The 18,666-nt window shown below is 43.3% G+C and overlaps 1 protein-coding gene across 2 annotated transcripts in view; it reads right to left on the bottom strand.

Moving 5' to 3' along the window:
- Nucleotides 1-656: 656 nt before the first annotated feature.
- LOC119893835 (sodium channel protein type 4 subunit alpha B-like) overlaps nt 657-18,666 on the bottom strand; it is a 30,646-nt gene continuing 12,636 nt past the window's right edge. Inside the window, exons 13-31 of one of the 2 annotated variants that reach the window (XM_038706190.1) lie at nt 18,340-18,578; nt 18,078-18,149; nt 17,899-17,988; nt 17,434-17,778; nt 15,601-15,799; nt 15,196-15,362; nt 13,428-13,518; nt 13,188-13,342; nt 9,541-9,714; nt 9,260-9,382; nt 7,795-8,079; nt 6,469-6,522; nt 6,216-6,344; nt 5,948-6,043; nt 4,946-5,216; nt 3,331-3,943; nt 2,792-2,936; nt 2,641-2,715; nt 657-1,830 (exon numbers count right to left, since the gene is read on the bottom strand). In XM_038706190.1, the coding sequence (XP_038562118.1) occupies nt 1,645-1,830; nt 2,641-2,715; nt 2,792-2,936; nt 3,331-3,943; nt 4,946-5,216; nt 5,948-6,043; nt 6,216-6,344; nt 6,469-6,522; nt 7,795-8,079; nt 9,260-9,382; nt 9,541-9,714; nt 13,188-13,342; nt 13,428-13,518; nt 15,196-15,362; nt 15,601-15,799; nt 17,434-17,778; nt 17,899-17,988; nt 18,078-18,149; nt 18,340-18,578 (3,509 nt within the window). In that variant the 3' untranslated portion in view covers nt 657-1,644. The remainder of the gene's footprint in view (nt 1,831-2,640; nt 2,716-2,791; nt 2,937-3,330; nt 3,944-4,945; nt 5,217-5,947; nt 6,044-6,215; nt 6,345-6,468; nt 6,523-7,794; nt 8,080-9,259; nt 9,383-9,540; nt 9,715-13,187; nt 13,343-13,427; nt 13,519-15,195; nt 15,363-15,600; nt 15,800-17,433; nt 17,779-17,898; nt 17,989-18,077; nt 18,150-18,339; nt 18,579-18,666) is intronic. The other variant, XM_038706191.1, reaches the window with a different exon arrangement.

Genomic DNA, 18,666 nt, shown 5'->3' with positions numbered 1-18,666 from the left:
CAGAACCTGTCGGAGCTCTTTGAGTTAAAAAGTAGTAGTAAGAGTGTAACTAATGGGGCTGTGATATTTACAGTGTTTAGAAATGATGGTGATCATACCCCCAGCAGAGATCAGGAGCTCTGAAGCTGGTCTGGAGGCCCCTGGAGACGCTTCATGCTGCTCTAATAATAATCATCACAACGATACATTTCATAAACAAAAGGTACTCAAATGCACTTTATTTAGTAAAACGGAAGATCAGCATTATATCCACTCTCTCCTGTCCCTGGTCTCTGTATGTCAAAGGGAGCAGCGCCACCTGGTGGATTCACTGGTAGTTACCTTAATAAGTACAGCAGAGTGAAACATGCAGGGATTTCTAAGTGATCTGTTTTGTGACTTTGAAACGTATATAAACTCTTTTTGCAGTGAGAGCAGAACATGTTGGCCTTCGAGGAATAAACGTTTAGATCAGATCTGACTCAAACATATAAACTCCTCCATGCTAACATGACTTTGTTAGTGCTAATGTAATGTTTCATTAATGCTAATGTTACTTTGCTAATGCCTTTTTTATATTTATATTTAAAAACAGTGGCTAAGGGTGGTGATGGTACAGTGGAAAAGACGCATGCCTTTGGTGTGAGAGACCCGGGTTAAATCCCCCCCCTGTGACACGTCCACCAGTGTGTCCCTGAGCAAGACACTTAACCCCCCTTGCTCCAGAGGCGTGCAACCTCTGACATATAAAGCAATTGTACGTCGATTTGGATAAAAGTGTCAGCTAAATGAATGTAAATGTCGTAATATTTGGAGAATAACATCCCAGGATCTGAGAGACAGCTGCAGTGAGAACAGACAGTCAGGTTTTTATCTGCTGCTCGGTCGGCTGCAGACTCTCAGCCTGGTTTAAATGTTTGTGGAATCGTGGAGGACTGTTTCTCTTTTGTTTACATGTCACATCAAAGCGCAACTCTGTGATTGGTTATCCAGGCCTTCCATGTGTCTCAGGTGGATCAGATCTCTGACTGCAGAGTCTGATCGCTTAAACCACATCTCGGTTTGAGGGTTTCACTCTGTCCAGCTGAGGTTTCCTCTTCAGGTGTTTTTGTCAGTTCCCAAACACAAAACCGCCTCCTGGACTGGAGGAAACCAAAGGAAGCCCGAAACCAAAGAGTTCTGATCTGCCCAACAGAGACGCAGAGTTGTGACTGAAAGTCTGATCTGGCACGAGACTTTTGAAACGACAAGAGGAGATGGATTAACAGCCTACAGTCTCAAATCACTCATAACATGATACTAGTACATGATGTCTAAGTGTTGCCAGTAACCTGGATTAGTACTTATTTTACTTAAGTGAAGTTAAATACAGTGTCTCAGCGGACCTCAAAGTCACTGTGAGCTTTGTTAGAAGGTTTTAAAATGCAGCAATAAAATGTGTTTAAATGCAAAGCAGGAAGGCAGCGAAGGAATACATGCAGCAAATTTTCAGTTCAGTCGTTGATGTTCAGGATCTGTGCTGGTGTAAGCTGTCGTCTGCAGAAGCTAACGGGGAGGCCAGTCCACAGGTGAGTTCCCTCAGTCCACAGGTGAGCAGGACTCCCTTAGGTTCTTATCGAGCAGGAAGTCGGGAGCGTTCGGGGGACGACTGGTGTGGAGGTAAACTCACTCTAATGCTCCACCCGGGTGAGAGGAACCTGAAACACCACCGCTAACACCCACAGACTCGAGCGCAGTTTCCTTGGCGTCTCCGTGCTGCAGGAGGCGTTTCCTGTACGCTCTCTGGATCACCGACGCCGCCACCTCCTCCTGTTTTCTCTGCAGGGTGCTGCTGATGGGTTCGTATGACACCTGCAGGCAACAATAATTATCTGTTAGATTTGGTGTATGTTCGATTTCAGAAGTATGGGGACACAATGAAGTCAAATCGAGCAAATGAGAACATTTAAATAAAACTGGTTATTGTGCTTTTCATAAAAACTACAGGGGAACATGTAAACGGTCAGATAACAAAACTCACAGAGACCTGAAACTATAAAATCAGGGAGCATTGCACATTTGACTTCAGGACAGTTTGTTAAACATAGAAACGGGATCTTGTGGAATCTCATGCAAGAACGAACCCCTGAATGACGCCTACTTTCTTGTGAGAGAAGTTACAATAGTTTAACCAAAAAAAGGTGACATTACATAAATGTTTGAATATTATGACCATTCAACACCTTTTCCTTAGAAATTACCTTAGAAAAAATCCGAGCTGAAGGTCAAATAAAATCTGACAGTCTGTGTAGTTCCCCTGAAATTGTCTCCTGAAACCTCAGACTAAACATTTGATTTGAACGTTCTGCCTGACAGGCGAAATTCAGGGCTGGAAGGAAAAGAAAGAGTTCAAGTCGGATCTGAGAAATGTGTTGAATGAAGGAGCAGAATCTGCTTTTCTACCAACAACCAGTCACTGACAGGAAGGACTACCAGCTGTTACATTACCTTTCAAAATAAATCTCAGTGTTTTAATTTAGAGAGCTGAACATAAAGAGTCCAGTAAAACACCATCTACTTCACAATCTCTCTTTTGATGTAAAAGAAGGATCTGGAAGCTTAAACACAGTGGCTTTACATCACAGCTCAAAACTGCTCTCTAATAGAAAGAAAGTTTAAAACCTTGGGTGTGTTGGCCTTTAACTGTTCCTCCATTCTGGTTTTGAGAGAGTCCATTTCTCCTGGATCACCTGAGACCTGCACAAATACAAGGAAGAATAATCATAATAAAGAACATGAAGAAGAAGAAGAACTAGTGATCAGGTGATGTTACCTGTGTGGCGAGTGCGAGAAGGACGTCCACACAGTGGATCTTGTCTCCAGGAAGCAGGGGCAGATCCATGTGGATCAGTCTGATGGTGTTTGGTTTGGGAATCCTCAGAGGATCCTGCAGAGAGTCGCAGAAATCTGACAGCTCACTGTGGAAGACAGAGTCCATTAGAATCCATTTACAGGACTTACGTCATGTTATCTTTATCTGTCGTCTAAAGCAACAAAGACTGAACAACCCAACATGAAGATTGTTTCCACAAACTCGCACGGATGTTCGAGTCTTTGACAGACAAGAAGGAGCAGAAACCTGAGGAACGAGGTCTACATGATCAAATAATGAAAATCACAAGGTTTCTTTTCATTTCTACACCAATGTCACACAGCTTTGTGTGTCTGGATCCACGTTCAGTCTGACGTCCTCATAAAACCAATAACTTCCTCCAACTCAATGATCCAATCACAGAATCATGTTGTTTGAAAAAAGTGATCATTGTTATCATTCTCTGAAAGGTATTCATGCTTCACTGCGTTTAGACTCACCTGTACTGTATGCACTGCGAGGCGTCGGAGTCAAACCTCCTCCAGGTCTTATAAAACATCTGGAGATCATCTTCACACAGCGTCTCTGCATCCCCTGAGCTGAAGGTCTCCAGGATGACTGCGATGTACATGTGGACCACCAGCAGGATGGTCAGCAGGATGTAGGATGCGAAGAAGCCGATGGCAACCAATGGGTTGACGCAGTCCCCGGTGACCGTGGATCCTGGGTTCTCCATGTTGGGGTCGCAGTCTGGAGGGAAGTTCATGAGGGGACGGAGCAGACCGGCCCATCCGGATGACGTAGTGACCATAAACATACAGACGATGCTGTTCCCAAACGTCTCAAAGTTAAACATGTTGTCGATCCCTTCCTCCTTCTTCACATAGGCAAAGTTAAACATGCCGAAGATGGAGAAGGTGAACATGATGATGAAGAGGAGGAGGCCAATGTTGAAGAGGGCAGGAAGTGACTTCAGAAAGGCCACAAGCAGCGTCCGGGTACCCCTGGCACAGGGAATGAGATGGAGGATACGAGCTACACGAGCCACTCGGAGCAGAGGAAACAAAGTGGACGCGACAAAGAACTTCTCCAGTAAGTCAGTCAAGAATATGTCTGCAAGGAAAGAAAGACGATATGTGAAACACCCCGTTCCTCCTCTGGGTTACACTGTAGACAAACTGCATTATTTATAAATGACTCGTCTGTACGGACAGGATCACATGCAGCAGTTACTAAATACATAAATGTAGAATGCAGGTCATGTTTTATCCATTCTGTGATTTGTCTAATTTGAGAAAACCCAGTGATAGTACATTATACTGGAAAGTGCTATTCCCCATTTTTCCACCGGTAAATTTCTCCAGTTTAAGTCTGGGACACTTTCACACAAATTTACAAAATCATACAATGTAGTGATTTTAAAAAACGCCTAACATAATTCGGACACACCTGCATTGGATAAAAAATCCTTGGTAAAACATTCATCTTTGTAATCCAAACCCATTTAAGGACTTATGATGATAAAGGGCTCCATCTTCAAATTTCATTCACCGCTGGGTCTTTATTAATTTTTATCAAATCATCAGGAATAAAAAAAACAAAGATACCTTGATACCTGAACCACGTAGGAAACAACTGAAAAGGAATGTAGCTCAATAAATCAGAGCATCATAAATTCAAGTAGTAAAGATTTCATACAAGTCATCTTCTATCCAGAAAACACCTAAAATTCATTAATTATTAGCTGGGACTGAGGATGTGGGATTACTCAGAAATAAAAGAACATCATCAGCATACAGAGAAATCTTGTGTATTTCTTCCTTGGTTTGGATACCAGTAACTGAGGTATTAGATCAGATAATTTCTGCTAAGGGCTCCATTACTAATGCAAATAATAAAAGAGCCTTTGCTTACTGAGAGGGGAGGACACGTTGCCCCATTACCGAAACTGTTGCTTGCACTCTAGAACGTAACATTTTCACTCAATCAATAAACCCCTCTCCAAAAGAAAACTCATTTAAGATCCTTGAGAAAGCAGTCACCCATCAGCTCTGTGACTTTCTACAAAGCAATAGTTTATTTGAGAATTTTCAGTCATCAAACCTGCCAACTCACCAACAATGGACACGGTGATCACTACAAAGTCGATGATGTTAAAGCTGTCTTTGAAGTAGTGCTGTCTGAGCGCGATGATCTTCAGAAGGAACTCTATGAAGAAGATGATGATGAAGGTGAAGTGGATGAAGAACAGGATGACTTCTTTCTCCAAGCTCTGCTCGTCCGTCTCCACCATCAGAGTCACCACGTTCAGGCAGATCAACACCACCATGAAGACTTCAAAACACGGTCTGGTCACCAGGTCAAAGAGCAGAGACTGGCAGCGATTCTGCGGAGACAGAAAAAGGTCAGATGGAACGTAGAAACTACTCACACTTTATTCTGAAATTATTTTGAATTTTAAAGCAGATCTACACTGTTTGTCATGCAGTTACATTTATTTTCATTCCTAATTTCAGTATGATATCACGTCAACTGGGGCTGTGCGATATGACACTATCGTTTGACGGTAGAAAAATGTATCGCTTACAATAATGCTCTATCGTTTATTAGTTCCACACTTTACCGTAATATTTTGGTGAGGGAACAGTGCTTTGCACCGCAGGGAAATTAGTTTGAAGTTGGAATTCAACATCTATCAAATATCCAATGTAAAACTAAAATCCAACTTAGAACGTCAACTGAGTGACACGCGCATCGTGGCGTTACAGCTTACTTTGTAGTTGACCAGGACGTGATGTGATGTTAGCTGTAGCAGCAGGAGGTGCTGCTCTGGGACAGTCTCGTCTTCTCATGTTAGCTTTGCAGCAGCAAGTAGCGTGACTTCGCTTACACAGCCTAGCTAACGTTAGTAACATTACTAACTGTGTCGTTGTTCATTTTTCCTGGTGTCCTCGCTTCGTAAAAAATGTTCTATATCAGGACATGAACTTTTGATATATCGCACCACCCTAGATTGATTTTCTTTGACTTGCTGGATGAATATGGACCCTGGTCTAACCTGAGCTCCCCAATTGTATTTACTCTGAGCACAGTGGGACAGGAAGTAAGTGAAACCACCTGAGGTCGGGGGACAGGATGCTGGGGTTTCTCCAAGAACAGTTTCTTCACAGTTTTCTGCTGTTCCTCTGTCATGAAAACAGGTTTCCTTCCAGAGTAAAGACACAAACAAAGTGAAAGTAAAGAAACAGTAAAGATAAAAGTTGAACTAGCTGTCTATCTCTCTGTCTCTCTGCCCGTCTCTCTCTCTCTGTCTGTCTCTCTGCCCGTCTCTCTCTCTCTGTCTGTCTCTCTGCCTGTCTCTCTCTCAGTCAGTAAACAAACATATCTTGTGTCTCTGTAGGTTGTCAATGACGACTCTGATGAAGAGGTTGAAGGTGAAGAAGGTGGTGATGATGAAACAGATGTAGAACAGGTACATCTGCAGATTGGCCTCATATTCCGGCTGAATGTCCACCTGCACACACACACACAGTGTAGTTACAGCTCTCTGCCTGCAGGGGGCAGCTCCTTTATAAACAGGGACTCTGAGCAGCTGTTAGCTCGGTGGCAAAAGCTGAAGCCAACAGTCGGATACTGACTTCTCTGGCGTCCACAGCTGCGTTCATGATGTCAGTCCAGAGTGTGGACGTCGCCTGTTAGAAAAACAACACAGAAATTTATTATTGATAAAGTTTGTTTCCAATGTTAACTCACCTGAACTGTTCTCCAGCCAAACTCTCACCTTTAAACTCTGGTGACGGTTTACAGATTTTCTCAGTCTCTTTTTAAATTTCTTCCTTAACAGATCGTACAAACAGCACTACACAGGGGTTTACCTGCAAAAGCCTGTAACCTTCTCAAAATCCTCAGTCTCAAAAGTGAATCTTTATGTATGCTTGGCTGTGTCCAAAATCACAACTCATTCAGTACTCCGTACCCCCTCTGTGGGGAGCTGTATGGAGAGCACTCTATAGTGAGCTCACACTCTATAGTGAGCTCACACACTGTCGGACTCTACTGCTATCACTAAGTACATCATTGCCGTCAGACCATCAGCTGGTGGACTGTTGTTTTCTATCAGCGCAATGCATGATGGTATGTAGGGCTTGGTTAGTGACCATCGGTTGTACACTACTTTTCAAAATGCATTCTGGGATACACTGAGTGAACTATATAGGGTATAATAATTATCACTATACATTCGGACAGCACTAGAAAATGGCGAGGTCACTGTATAGTGAGTAGTGGGTGATTTCGGACACAGCCCTTGTGTCATTGTTAACGAAAACGATGATTAGCCATGTGGTCAGTATAACTATGTACTTTCTGAAGTATTTTCTGATGTACACTTGCTAAGGTTTTGATGACAGTGATTGAAAATGCATGAGGCTGCACTTTATTGCATATTTCAATAGTACAAAGATTTACATTCAGATCACAGCAAAAGTGTATTCAGTGAAGACGAATTTGAACCTGTGTGGCCTCACAGTAAATACCTGAGTCTCAGTAAATTATAATCATGTTATTCATTTATGGATTTTGTTCATTTCCTTTTCTGTCCTTTAGTTGGGGAGATGCTTCACGTCCCAGAATGCTTTGTGCTTACATTTCTTTACATTTTGGTCATTTAGAATTTGGACCATGAAGGGTCTGTTCCTGTTTGCTCTGTAACCATGGAAACAGATATTGAGAGTTGCTACTGAAGGAGACTCCCAGACGTGATCTTTACCAGACTTACTTTCTGAGCAGTGAACGCAGAGGAAAAACATTGTTTAACCGTGGAAACATCAGAGAACACCAAGCAGGGTGGCGGCTCACTCAAGTGTTTTAGAGTCTAACCTTAAGTTTAGTCTCACCAAATCACTTCCTGATGCTTTTATTGTCTAGCTCACAGCAAATCACTTCCTGTGTGTGTTCAGACTGACCAGCACCAGCAGCGACAGGAAACCACTCGGCACGCTGTCGAAGTTGAACTTTGCGTTCTTCCAGCGGGCCTCGGTGTAGTTGTCATTGATCAGAGAGAAGCAGTCCGTCTTGTTGTCCACCACAGAAGGTGAGAAGGATTCCTCTGACGTCTCATTGACACAGTGATAAAACCGTCCAGCAAACAGATCCACTCCCATGATGCTGAAGATCAACCAGACCACCATAAACACCAGCAGCATGTTCCACGTGGAGCAGACGGTCCGGACCACGGCCTCCACTGCGAGCTGCACACAGACAGGTAAAGGGGGCGGTATAGTTTAGCATTGGCCAGTTACCGGTGTCAAAGTATCACGCGGTGTGAAAAAGTCAAGGTTTCAAAACCACTAAAATGTTCTGTTATACCGTTGCTGCACTATGAGCTGCTTTTTATTTGTTGTGCAGGAATCCTGCAGGTTGTGTGCAGCGTAGAGAGTAACATGACTCCTCCCCCTCAAGTCAGTGCAGCCGTCGAAAAAGACAAAGTCTGCCGTAGGATATGCCGTTTATTGTTTATTATTTTGTTCATTCGCATGTTTACATTTACTTAGTATCTGTCTTGTCTCTTATCTTAGTTCTTAGTCCTGTGCCTTAGTTCATGTCTTAGTGTTTACTCCTGGTCTGTGTGCTTCTGTGTTTGTTGTTTTTTTTCACCTTGTCTGCTCTGTGTTCTGTTTGATCCTAGTTCGGTCTGTTTTCCCGGTTAAGTTTGGAGTCTATCTGTATGATTAGGTTTTAGTCTGTTCTGTGTTCCAGCTCCTGTTTGTTTCTTCTCCTGTGTCAGTACCTTGTGTTCTGTTTCATCCTAGTCTCTGTCTGTTTCTCTGTTTGGTTGTTAGTTTCTGTCTGCTCCCCCTCTGATCACTGTGCCCTGTCTGTTCTCTCCTTGTGTTTTAGTCCTATGTCTCCATGTTTGTGTAGTCCTGTTTGGTTCTGTCTCTGTTCCCTGCCCTGGTATGCAGTCGTTCTCCGTTTTACTTTGGTAACCCTGTCCTTGTGTGTTCCCGTGTCATTTACTTCCTGTTTTATTTTGTAGTCTTCAGTTCTATATCCTTGTCTAGCTTTGTTTCCTGTCGTTTGATTACTTGATGCTGTTCACCTGTGCACTCCCTCCCTGCTCATTTGCCTGGGTATTTAAACCCTCACTTCTCTTTACCTGTTCTGTGTTTCATGGTTTTAGTCCCTCATGTTTGGATTTCTCGGCCTGTGCTTTGGATTGCTTTTGGATATATCTCAGCTTTGGATTTTGCTTTTGCTTGCACATAAGCCTGTTTTGTTTTTGCATTAATAAATCTGTCTGAACTGCATCCTTCGCCTTTGGTCTGCGTTTGGGTCCACACCTCTTATACCTGCTACTGCACTCAGCGTTTCCCATGACACCCATGCCTAGTACAGGTACTATCTGTCTGTGTTTAGTGTTATTCTCACCCTCAGGCCCCGGAAGCGAGACAGGGCCCTCAGGGGCCCCAGAGCTCTCAGAGTCCTCAGAGACTGGATGGCTCCCACTTGAGAGAATCCCAACATGTCAGCTGTCAGAGACACCAGAGACACCTGGAAGAAACAACATGTCGCAGGTAAGTTGGCATCACTGAAGGAACGAACACTGACAACTTTACAAAGAACATTGTGTCTCATTTTGGACACTTCTGTATGTAGTACACTGAGTACTACAGTGCAGTACATTAGCACTATTATTATCATGTACGTACATCTAAGATGAGAAAGTCGAGCCAACACCAGGCGTTGGTGAAGTATTTCTTGAGTCCGAAGGCGATCCACTTCAGAAACATTTCCAGCAGGAACAGGAAGGTGAACACCTGGTCTGCTGTCTCCACAACCGTCTTTAAGACCCGACGGTGCTGCAGGTGGATGTCCTCAAACATCTATTCACAGACACAATCGTGTTAGCACCTGGACAGGTGTGGCAGGACCAGGACATGCAGACGGATCAGTAAAGTCCTGATCAGTGGTGGAAAGTAACAAAGTAGTGTTTTTCGGAGTGGAGCAGCACTGAAAAGCAAATGTATAACTGATAAAGCCGACTCGGCGCGGATCAACTTTGCCCAGCTGATGCAACACCGGCATACGCAGTGATAGAAATCAGGTCACTCTCGCGCAGAGCTGGACGGCCCCGCCTCACTCTCATGTCAAAGGTGAAAGCGAGTGTTTACAACTATGACGAGGGGATGAATATGGACTCTTATCCTTCTGGGAACGAGACAAAAACTCAATGCGAGTGAACTGGGTGAACATGTGTTCTCTTCTCTCAAACTCTGAGATCAGCAGATAACATGTAGCCTAATGTTAATGTGCAGCTGCAGTCTGTCCTGCTAACCAGCTCCTGTCTCTTTGTGTCTTGGCAGAGATGGGGACTCGAGTTAGAGACTCTGACTCGAGTGCGACTTAAATCGTGCACACACAGTGACTTGAGACTCGTCCTCAAAAGACTTCAGAGTCGACGTGCGGGACTCGTGAACAATGTTTATTTTTTAGGAAACTTCTGATGAGCTTGCCATAATTCCCTCCTTCCGTTACCTATAACCTGCCTACGTAACACATAGTCTCAGCTGTGCGCGGCCGCACAAGAGAGGACAACAAACAGCTGCTGAGCCATTCATCATAAACTTTGGCTTTAAAACTTCATACAACAAGACCCAAACAAAGAAGTGCTGAACGCATGTTAGCTTGCTTCTTACTTCAGCTACAACCTACGAGAGGTTTACTCCGACTGTCGTTCGTTATGAAAAGATGAATGAGCGTTTGTATACTTGCCAAACTGGTAGTCAATTAACGTTATCATTTACGTCCCGCTGGCTGCCATCACATTAATTATTACCGTTGGCTAGAAAAAGGTTACAGGTTTATTGTGGATCATTGTAACCTTACAGTTTCATTTAGTTATAACATTACACTGGTTTGAGAGTGGGGGATGTGTTGACTTAACAGTAGTTTAAGCTGTCATTGACTCCATTGAACATTACATGGTTGTGCTCGGTAAGTTAAAAACAGGTTACAGCTTTATTGACCATGTAACTTTACAGTTTTGTTTAGTTAACTTTACACTGGGTTTGAGAGTCAGCAGGGTTTGTTGACTTACAGTAGTTTATAAGCTTATAAGTCATTAATTGTAGACAAATTGAACATTAGGCTGCATGGTTGTGCTCTGTAAGTTAAACAGGTTACAGGTTTATTTTTTATGCAATGTCACAGTTTTATTCAGTTAACGGTACACTGGGTTTAAAAGTCTGGGGAGTGTTTTGACTTACAGTATTTAATAAGCCGTCAATTGCATTGCACATTACATGGTTGTGCTCTGTAAATGGATACAACATTCGTAATCACGAGAGACTTGAGACTTGACTTGGACTCTTGCTCAAAGACTTGACTTCTGACATCTCTGTGTATTGGTTGCTTGTCAGACTGTGACTGAACAATGTTGAGTGAAACATAACTATTACGTTTAATAAACGCAGACGGGCCATGGTGTTTATAAACTAGCTTGGAAAAGATGACCGCGTTGCGCGTGGAAATGCGTTCATATGCATGCGAACGTAATTAAACTCCCACATTCCAGCAAGAAACATCTGTGGGACCATTCCAGACACAGCCTTGCTGTGTGGGAGTGTGAGCTTCACTTTATGAAAGGTCCTGAAGTTAACATGTGTGGATTTTCAATGCGATTGTGAATTGAGAAGTGTTTCAGTTGGTTTTGGTTTCCGCCTCCTTGTCTCATCTTAACATACCCAAACTCCAAAATAGGTTCTGTGTCTGTCAGACGGTCTGAAGGGGACACTACCACACCAGCAGAGCAATAACACAGACTTATCCTCCCCAGATATAGGAAATATCCACTTGTCCTCTAGTGACTCAGTTTTCCTTATTGTGATTTACTATAACTTATAATGCTCTATTCAAACCTGTCCTGAATTTAAAAAGATAGACTGCGTTTTGTATGATTAATAGAATTTGATGTCTAGTACTTTTACTTTTGATTACGTAAGTATTTTTAAAACCAGGTACTTGAGTATGTTTACACTGGATAACTTTTACTTGAGTAACATTTTTCATGTGGTATCTGTACTTTTACTTGAAATTGAATGGAATTGAGTACTTCTTCCACCACTGGTCCTGATACAGTTTGATACAATTTATTAGACAAAGCTTTGGTCTTGTAATTCTACGTTCTTTTTAAACTATCTAAACTATCAGCTCATAATGCACAATGTAGTAAAACTAAGTGGCATCATATTTACATGTTAAAGAATTAAATGACACATTTTCTGAGCCTCAAAGTTCTGTTGTTCTTTGCATTAGCATTTATATTAATAATCTACATCTTTCTATCTGAACATCACTATCAACCTTTATGCAGATGACACTGATATATATACGATTCCAACAGTGTGGCCAACTTAGTGACAACCTCTTTAGATCTGATCCTTTTAACACTTTACTTCACTTTAACATGTTATCCCTAATCCATAATCAAATCATGTTATAACTCATGTCATTATCAGACAGAATCACAATAAAAATCACTGGGTTAAAAATCAACCCAGCATGCGGACAATATACAGTAGCAGTGGTTCTCAAAAAGTGGGGTCTCTGGAACCCCCAGGGGTCCTTGAGGGGGTTCTAGGGAGTTCCCCCACCCCACACCTGCACAGTACATACTGTAAATGTCTGCAAATGTATATTCGATGTACATATTTTGCATATCACTGCACAAACTGAAACATTGGACATGTTCTTTATGTTACTATTATATTTTTTTTATATCTTGTCAGTTTTATACTTAATTTTTTACTACTTTTTAAAATCTATCAAAAGTCCTCATATGTGTGAATCTACTTAGCAATAGAGTTGATACTCAAAAGCTAAATTCAACTACACCTCAAATTACCTGTCAAGCCTATCTACCCGTGCTACTCAGCCGGCACCGTTTGTCTCAGATTGCTCGACCCACCCTCCCTTTCCCTCATCTTCATCCGTTCGTCTTTCCCCTTATTCCCCCCCATACCCTCTTCCCTCATCCCTTTATCCCTCATCCCTTTATCCCTTCCTATTCAACTCGTTGCACACCACTCTCATGTCTCGTCTAGGTAACATCTGGGGGCCAGTAACTTGCTCAGACGAAACCACTTCCAAGACGGAACCCCCACTCTGAGTCTCCTCTTTCCGGTCTTCATACATCCACCCTGACCAGCCTACCGACAGCATCCTTCTTACACCACCACCTTTACAACCATTTCATCTGATCTCAAATTCAGAAGACAGATAACATGTGAAGGAACTGGTCCGCTCTGAGCAGCTGTTTAAATCTGTATTGAATGAATATAATCATGTTTGTGTTTACCAGAGCGCCACTGCTCAGCAGGATGATGAAGATGATTAAGATTTCAAAGTATTTCTGTTGTACGATTGAGAAACATGCTCTTCTGAAGTTAGACCAGACCCTTGCGCTGCCCTGGGACGTGCCTACATCCAGGAACGGACAGCAACGGTAACACTCTGAAACACACATGCAGACTTATCAGACTGTTACTGATCACTGATTGGCTTCTGATCGTCATCGGTTCTACAGAAAGACTCATACTGTCGCTGCAGCAGTCCTCAGGTATGCTTCCTTTACGAGCTTCATCGTCTTCGTCCTGCTGGACTTTAGGATGTTTCTGCACGTCATCACACTGAACAAAAACAATCAACAGATTATACACAAAGTTTATCATCATTAACATTATTTTCGTTATAATCACCAACAGTCTGTGTTGTACATGTTCATGTTGACATTGCAACAAAACACAGTCGGACAGTAATGTTAATTATTGAGTCCTGACAGTCCTGTAAACTGCGATGCGATTGGTTACTCTGTATGAACACCTGTAGCAGTTTACAGGACTATCCTGACTCCAGGTGGTCACTCAGACCTGTTTGAGTTGAGGAGGCATTATTTCAGGTTCTGAGAGGTGAAGCTGTCGACTGATCCATGAACAGATTCAACAGTTTATAGTGGTCACATGTAGTTTCTGAACATGAACCCACAAAGCCCTCCCATAACTAGGCACCTTCCTCACTCACAGACCTGCTCCACCTCCACAACCCTCCCAGATAACCTCCTCCGACACAAACCTCCTCTCGCTACCACTCAGGACCAAGCAATGTACCTGGGGAGGGCTGAGCTTTAACCATCGCAGGCACCACCCTCTGGAACTACCTACCCACACACATCCGTGTCTTTGAGTGTCCTGAAAAGCACTATAGAAATAAAATTTATTATTTTTATTATATATAATTTGAGGTGTGTAGTGTGAGGAGTTATTTCCGACCTCATGTTTCTCAGAAACGATGTGAGCCTCACAGTTTGGGTCAACATGAAACTCTCCTTTTGAATCTTCACAACAAAAGATGAACAGCTGTGACAAAAAGTCAGAGTTACCAGAAGCCTGAGAACGTAAAAACTGACAGAGGGCCATCAACTACAACTCCCAGGGTGCATTTCACTACCAAACAGCCAATCACAGAGCTTCACTTTCTGTATAGCTGATGCTGATGGGGACAACATCAGTTGGTCATAAAGCAAAGTGTTGGACACATTTACATGTTGACCTGATGATGCCACTAGAAGAAAAGTTGTTACAGTTCACCCTGAGGGAAACATGAAGGTCTGAACCATATTTAACCACAACCACCCAACAGCTGCTGATGTTTCAGTTTGGACTAACGTGGAGGACAGACAGTTTTTAATCCACAGAGATAAACCACTGATGACTCTCAGGTGAGCATCAGTAATAACTCCCAGGTGTTTGACGTGGTCGTGGTTCTAAGGGACCAAGACTCAAAGTGGGTGCAGACCTGCTGCCTTTAATCCTGAACATATGAGTCTTTTCTCTGTGAAGCTGCAGGAAACTTCATGACATCCAGAGACTGATGTCATTCAGTCACTTGAACACTGAATCAAATTTATCAGGAAAGGAACATGTCAAAAAGGATGGAGATGTCTTGAGATACAAAACTCTGAGGCGGAGTTTGATTTCTGTAAAATGTGAATACTACATGTCGTTGTTTTACTGCCATTTTCCCTTTCGCTGTGGTTGGAAGACCTGCTAGGAGGGCACTGCAGTCGCTGAGAAGAGAAATTGGTGTATTGCGTGAGGTCTGATTTTTCTTATGTTGTGTAAAGCGAGAGACAGCAGCAACATGGTCTAAAAATGACAGCAAATTAATAAGGCTGGAAATAAAGTATTAGTCTTAGCATCTGTAGTATGGGTGCTAGTATGTAGGATAGTAGGTATGAATCCGTCCTATTTCAGACACAACAGTTCAGTATTAGTTGAAATACTGAAGTAGAATAAAATATGGTTTACTTGTTGCTTTTTCTGTTCATCTTCATTTTCAGGCCTATTAAATTCGATCTCGGCTGTGGGGACCCTCTGGGATTCAATGTGGGCCTTGACCTCTGACACCGGCTGGTCTGAAGTCACCAGGTTCAAGTCCACGTACACCTTCCTGTTTTCTTCCATACTGTCAACTGCTACCGATAAATTATGCAACCAGAAAAAAAAAAAAATCAGTAAATCACACAAAATACATTCAGTCATAAAATCTTTACGTTAAATTATTCAGTCTGCACAAACTGAAACACCTGAACCCAAAAACATCCAAACTACAAAACATAAAAACATATAACAAAACAAATCAACTATAAACAGTGAGAGAAAAGTAAAGAGGTCATCAAATAAAGTCTGCTTTAGTCCTTGGTCTGGTCCTACCTCTGTGGTCTGGGTTGACATGGTCCTTCTTTCCCTGTAAAGTCCTGATACATCCCAGGATGCAAGTCTTGTTCCAGGCCACAGCCTTCTTTATCAGGCCTATGGCGATCTGCAGGTTGTTGTTTTCCTTTTCGTCTGGAGCCACAAGACTATCACTGATGACCGAGCTCAGCAACAAGGTCAGGAACAGAGTCAGGATCTGAAATAAAGTCAGGAACAGAGTCAGGATCTGAAACAAGGTCAGAAACAGAGTCAGGGTCTGAAATAAGGTCAGGAACAGAGTCAGGGTCTCAAATAAGGTCAGGAACAGAGTCAGGGTCTGAAATAAGGTCAGGAACAGAGTCAGGGTCTGAAATAAAGTCAGGAACAGAGTCAGGATCTGAAACCAGACAAGGAACATTCAGGGAATGATACAAGACCAGGGAAACATTCAGGGCATGATACAAGACCAGGGAAACATTCAGGGCATGATACAAGACCAAGAAAACATTCAGGGCATGATACAAGACCAGCAACAAACCAGGAAGTAAATCAAGAACACACTGCAGACCTGCAACAAGGCCAGGAACCAATTCAGGACCTGAAACAGGACCAGGAAGTAATTCAAGGACAGATTTAGGACCTCCAGTCCGGTGACAGTGTGAATGAACCACAACATCTGTGAAATCATTTTGATTTGACAACATAAAGGGACGGAAAATGGCAAGATGGGCGACCACGTGACGTGACTTGAAGAGGAGTTGAGATTCCTGTTCTGTTAAAGATCACTGTGACAGTACGAGGCTGAAATGTAGCTATGCCCAAACTCTGAAACAGAGAGGAAATGTACCCACGGTACAGTAACCAATCAGCCTGCTCGATGCACAGGTCGGCACTACATGTACCCTATCCTTCCCAGACGACCTCACTGTCTCGGCACGGATCACGGACTGTCTCTTGGACATACCCGTAAAACTTCAATTAATAGCAGAGTCCCAAATAGCCACCTATCCCGTTTACCGGCCTGGTGTGGGAACATATTTTCACAAATAAACGCCTGCCTCAATTTGACGCTTGGTTTAGTTTTTATAGAAGTTCTTTGGATGTATAAAACATCTTAAACCCGCCGGGTCGCTGCTTTAGCTGTTTCTAATCTGCTTAGATCGTTAATACAAATATTAATGTTTAAAAGTATGATCAATGTGTCAGTATGGACATGCTACAAATCGTTAGATCGGTTCCATTCTCCACAATTCAGTTGTTCAGTTAATTTAAGGGAAACAACGAGCCCCAAATACAGATTTATCGGTGTAACCTGCCTGGGGCAAGAGAGGAAAGGTAAAAAAAATGTGCTGACTGCCGTTACTAGTGATGTGCGGATCGATCCTAAAGTGAAACCCCTAGAAATGGTTCAGAATGCAGCAGTCCATCTGGTTTTTGATCAGCCCAAAAGGACTCATGTCACTCCATTACTCAGTGTCCTCCACTGGCCTCCAGAATCAAATCCAAGTCCCTAATGCTGCATCCAGAGTAACTCCTGGGTCTGCACCATCTACCTAATAATCCAAGCCTACATTCCTTCTGGGCCACTGCGCTCCTCCAACGAACACTGCCTGGCTCCCTTCACACAAAGCTGTGTGACACCACGATGGTGGAACAAGCTACCACACGCCATTAGAGCAGGGGCAGGACTGGCAACAAGAGTGAAAACAGATTCAAGATCTTCAACAAGACTAGTAACAGATTCAAGACCAGGAACTGTTTGTAACTAGAGCGGAGATGCAGGACTCTGAATGATTAGTGATGTCCAGGAACCAGGTTCAGGTCATAAAGTGTGTACCTGCAGAGACTCACCAGCAGCTTTCCGATGACCAGGACCATTATGAAGAAGATCAGACACATTGTCTGTCCTGAGGCCTCCATGCAGTCCCACGTGGTCTCGATCCACTCTCCAAACAGGATCCTGACGATGATTAGGAAGGCATGGAAGAAATCGTTCATTTGCCAGCGAGGAAGCGCGATGTGACAGACGTTGTCTCTGTAGTCCTTGCGGAACAGCTGTATGCCAACGATGGTGAAGATGAAGACCATAATGAGCAAAACAAGAATCAGGTTCCTCAGGGCTTTCACAGAGGTCCAAATGAACTTTAACAACATGCGGAGGGACGGCCACCACCTGGCCAGCCTCAACACTCGCATCTGCACAGGAGACAGGTCGACAGACGGGTAGGAGACAGGTAGACAGACAGGTGACAGTTATATTTTTAGTATTTAATAACATTATTTGGTAATGTTTGTGGCGATGACGATGTCACTGACCAGTAGGAGAGTATTCAGCAAATAAGAAAACAGAAACAGCTCCTGCAGACTGACGGCAACCACGATGCTGTCAAAGACGTTCCAGCCCACCTGTAACCATGGCAGCAGAACAGACACACGTGTAAACAAGGGAACGACGTCATGGTCACTGTAACGCGGTAACAAACAGGAAGTCTGACCTGGAAATATCCGTACAGGCCCAGGGCCACAAGTTTGAGGATCATCTCAGCTAGGAAGATCACTGTGAAGACCTGAGAGAGGTCAGAGGTCAGAGGTCAAGGTTCACCTGCTCAGCCTTTGCAGCTCTGTAACGTACCTGTCCACTACATTTACTGCCTGTTGTTTTGAAGCTGCTTCCTGTTTAAAACTTCAGACTTTGACTCTGACCAGCTGTAAGTGTCAGCTAAACGAGTTATTATTATTATTTTCTTTGACACTGACCAGATGAGCGACAGTTAGCTGCCAGTAAAAGCCCTCCGTCATTGGATAATGTTCCGCAGCCATGAAGACAGTGTTGAGGACGAGGCAGACGACAATCCCGAGGTCGAAGAACGGGTTTGTGATGAAGGTGTAGAGCCGCTGTTTGAGCCACCGCCAATAACCACAACAGTTCCACTTCAGGAGGAGGTCGGCGAAGACAAACCAGCACAGAGGACACGTCCTCTGGTCCTCCTCAGACTCTGAAACACAGCAACATAGTGAGACCAGCAGAGACAGAGACAGGTATCTAGATATGAGCCAGAAGATTTGACATCTTTCCTTTTTCAT

This window comes from Micropterus salmoides, unplaced genomic scaffold (assembly GCF_014851395.1).
Source record: "Micropterus salmoides isolate LMB-PRFRI ecotype aquatic unplaced genomic scaffold, ASM1485139v1 Ms_hic_scaffold_8, whole genome shotgun sequence".
NCBI lineage: Eukaryota > Metazoa > Chordata > Actinopteri > Centrarchiformes > Centrarchidae > Micropterus > Micropterus salmoides.
Note: the sequence above shows the minus strand (reverse complement) of the source record. Positions and strands in the feature narration are given on the sequence as shown.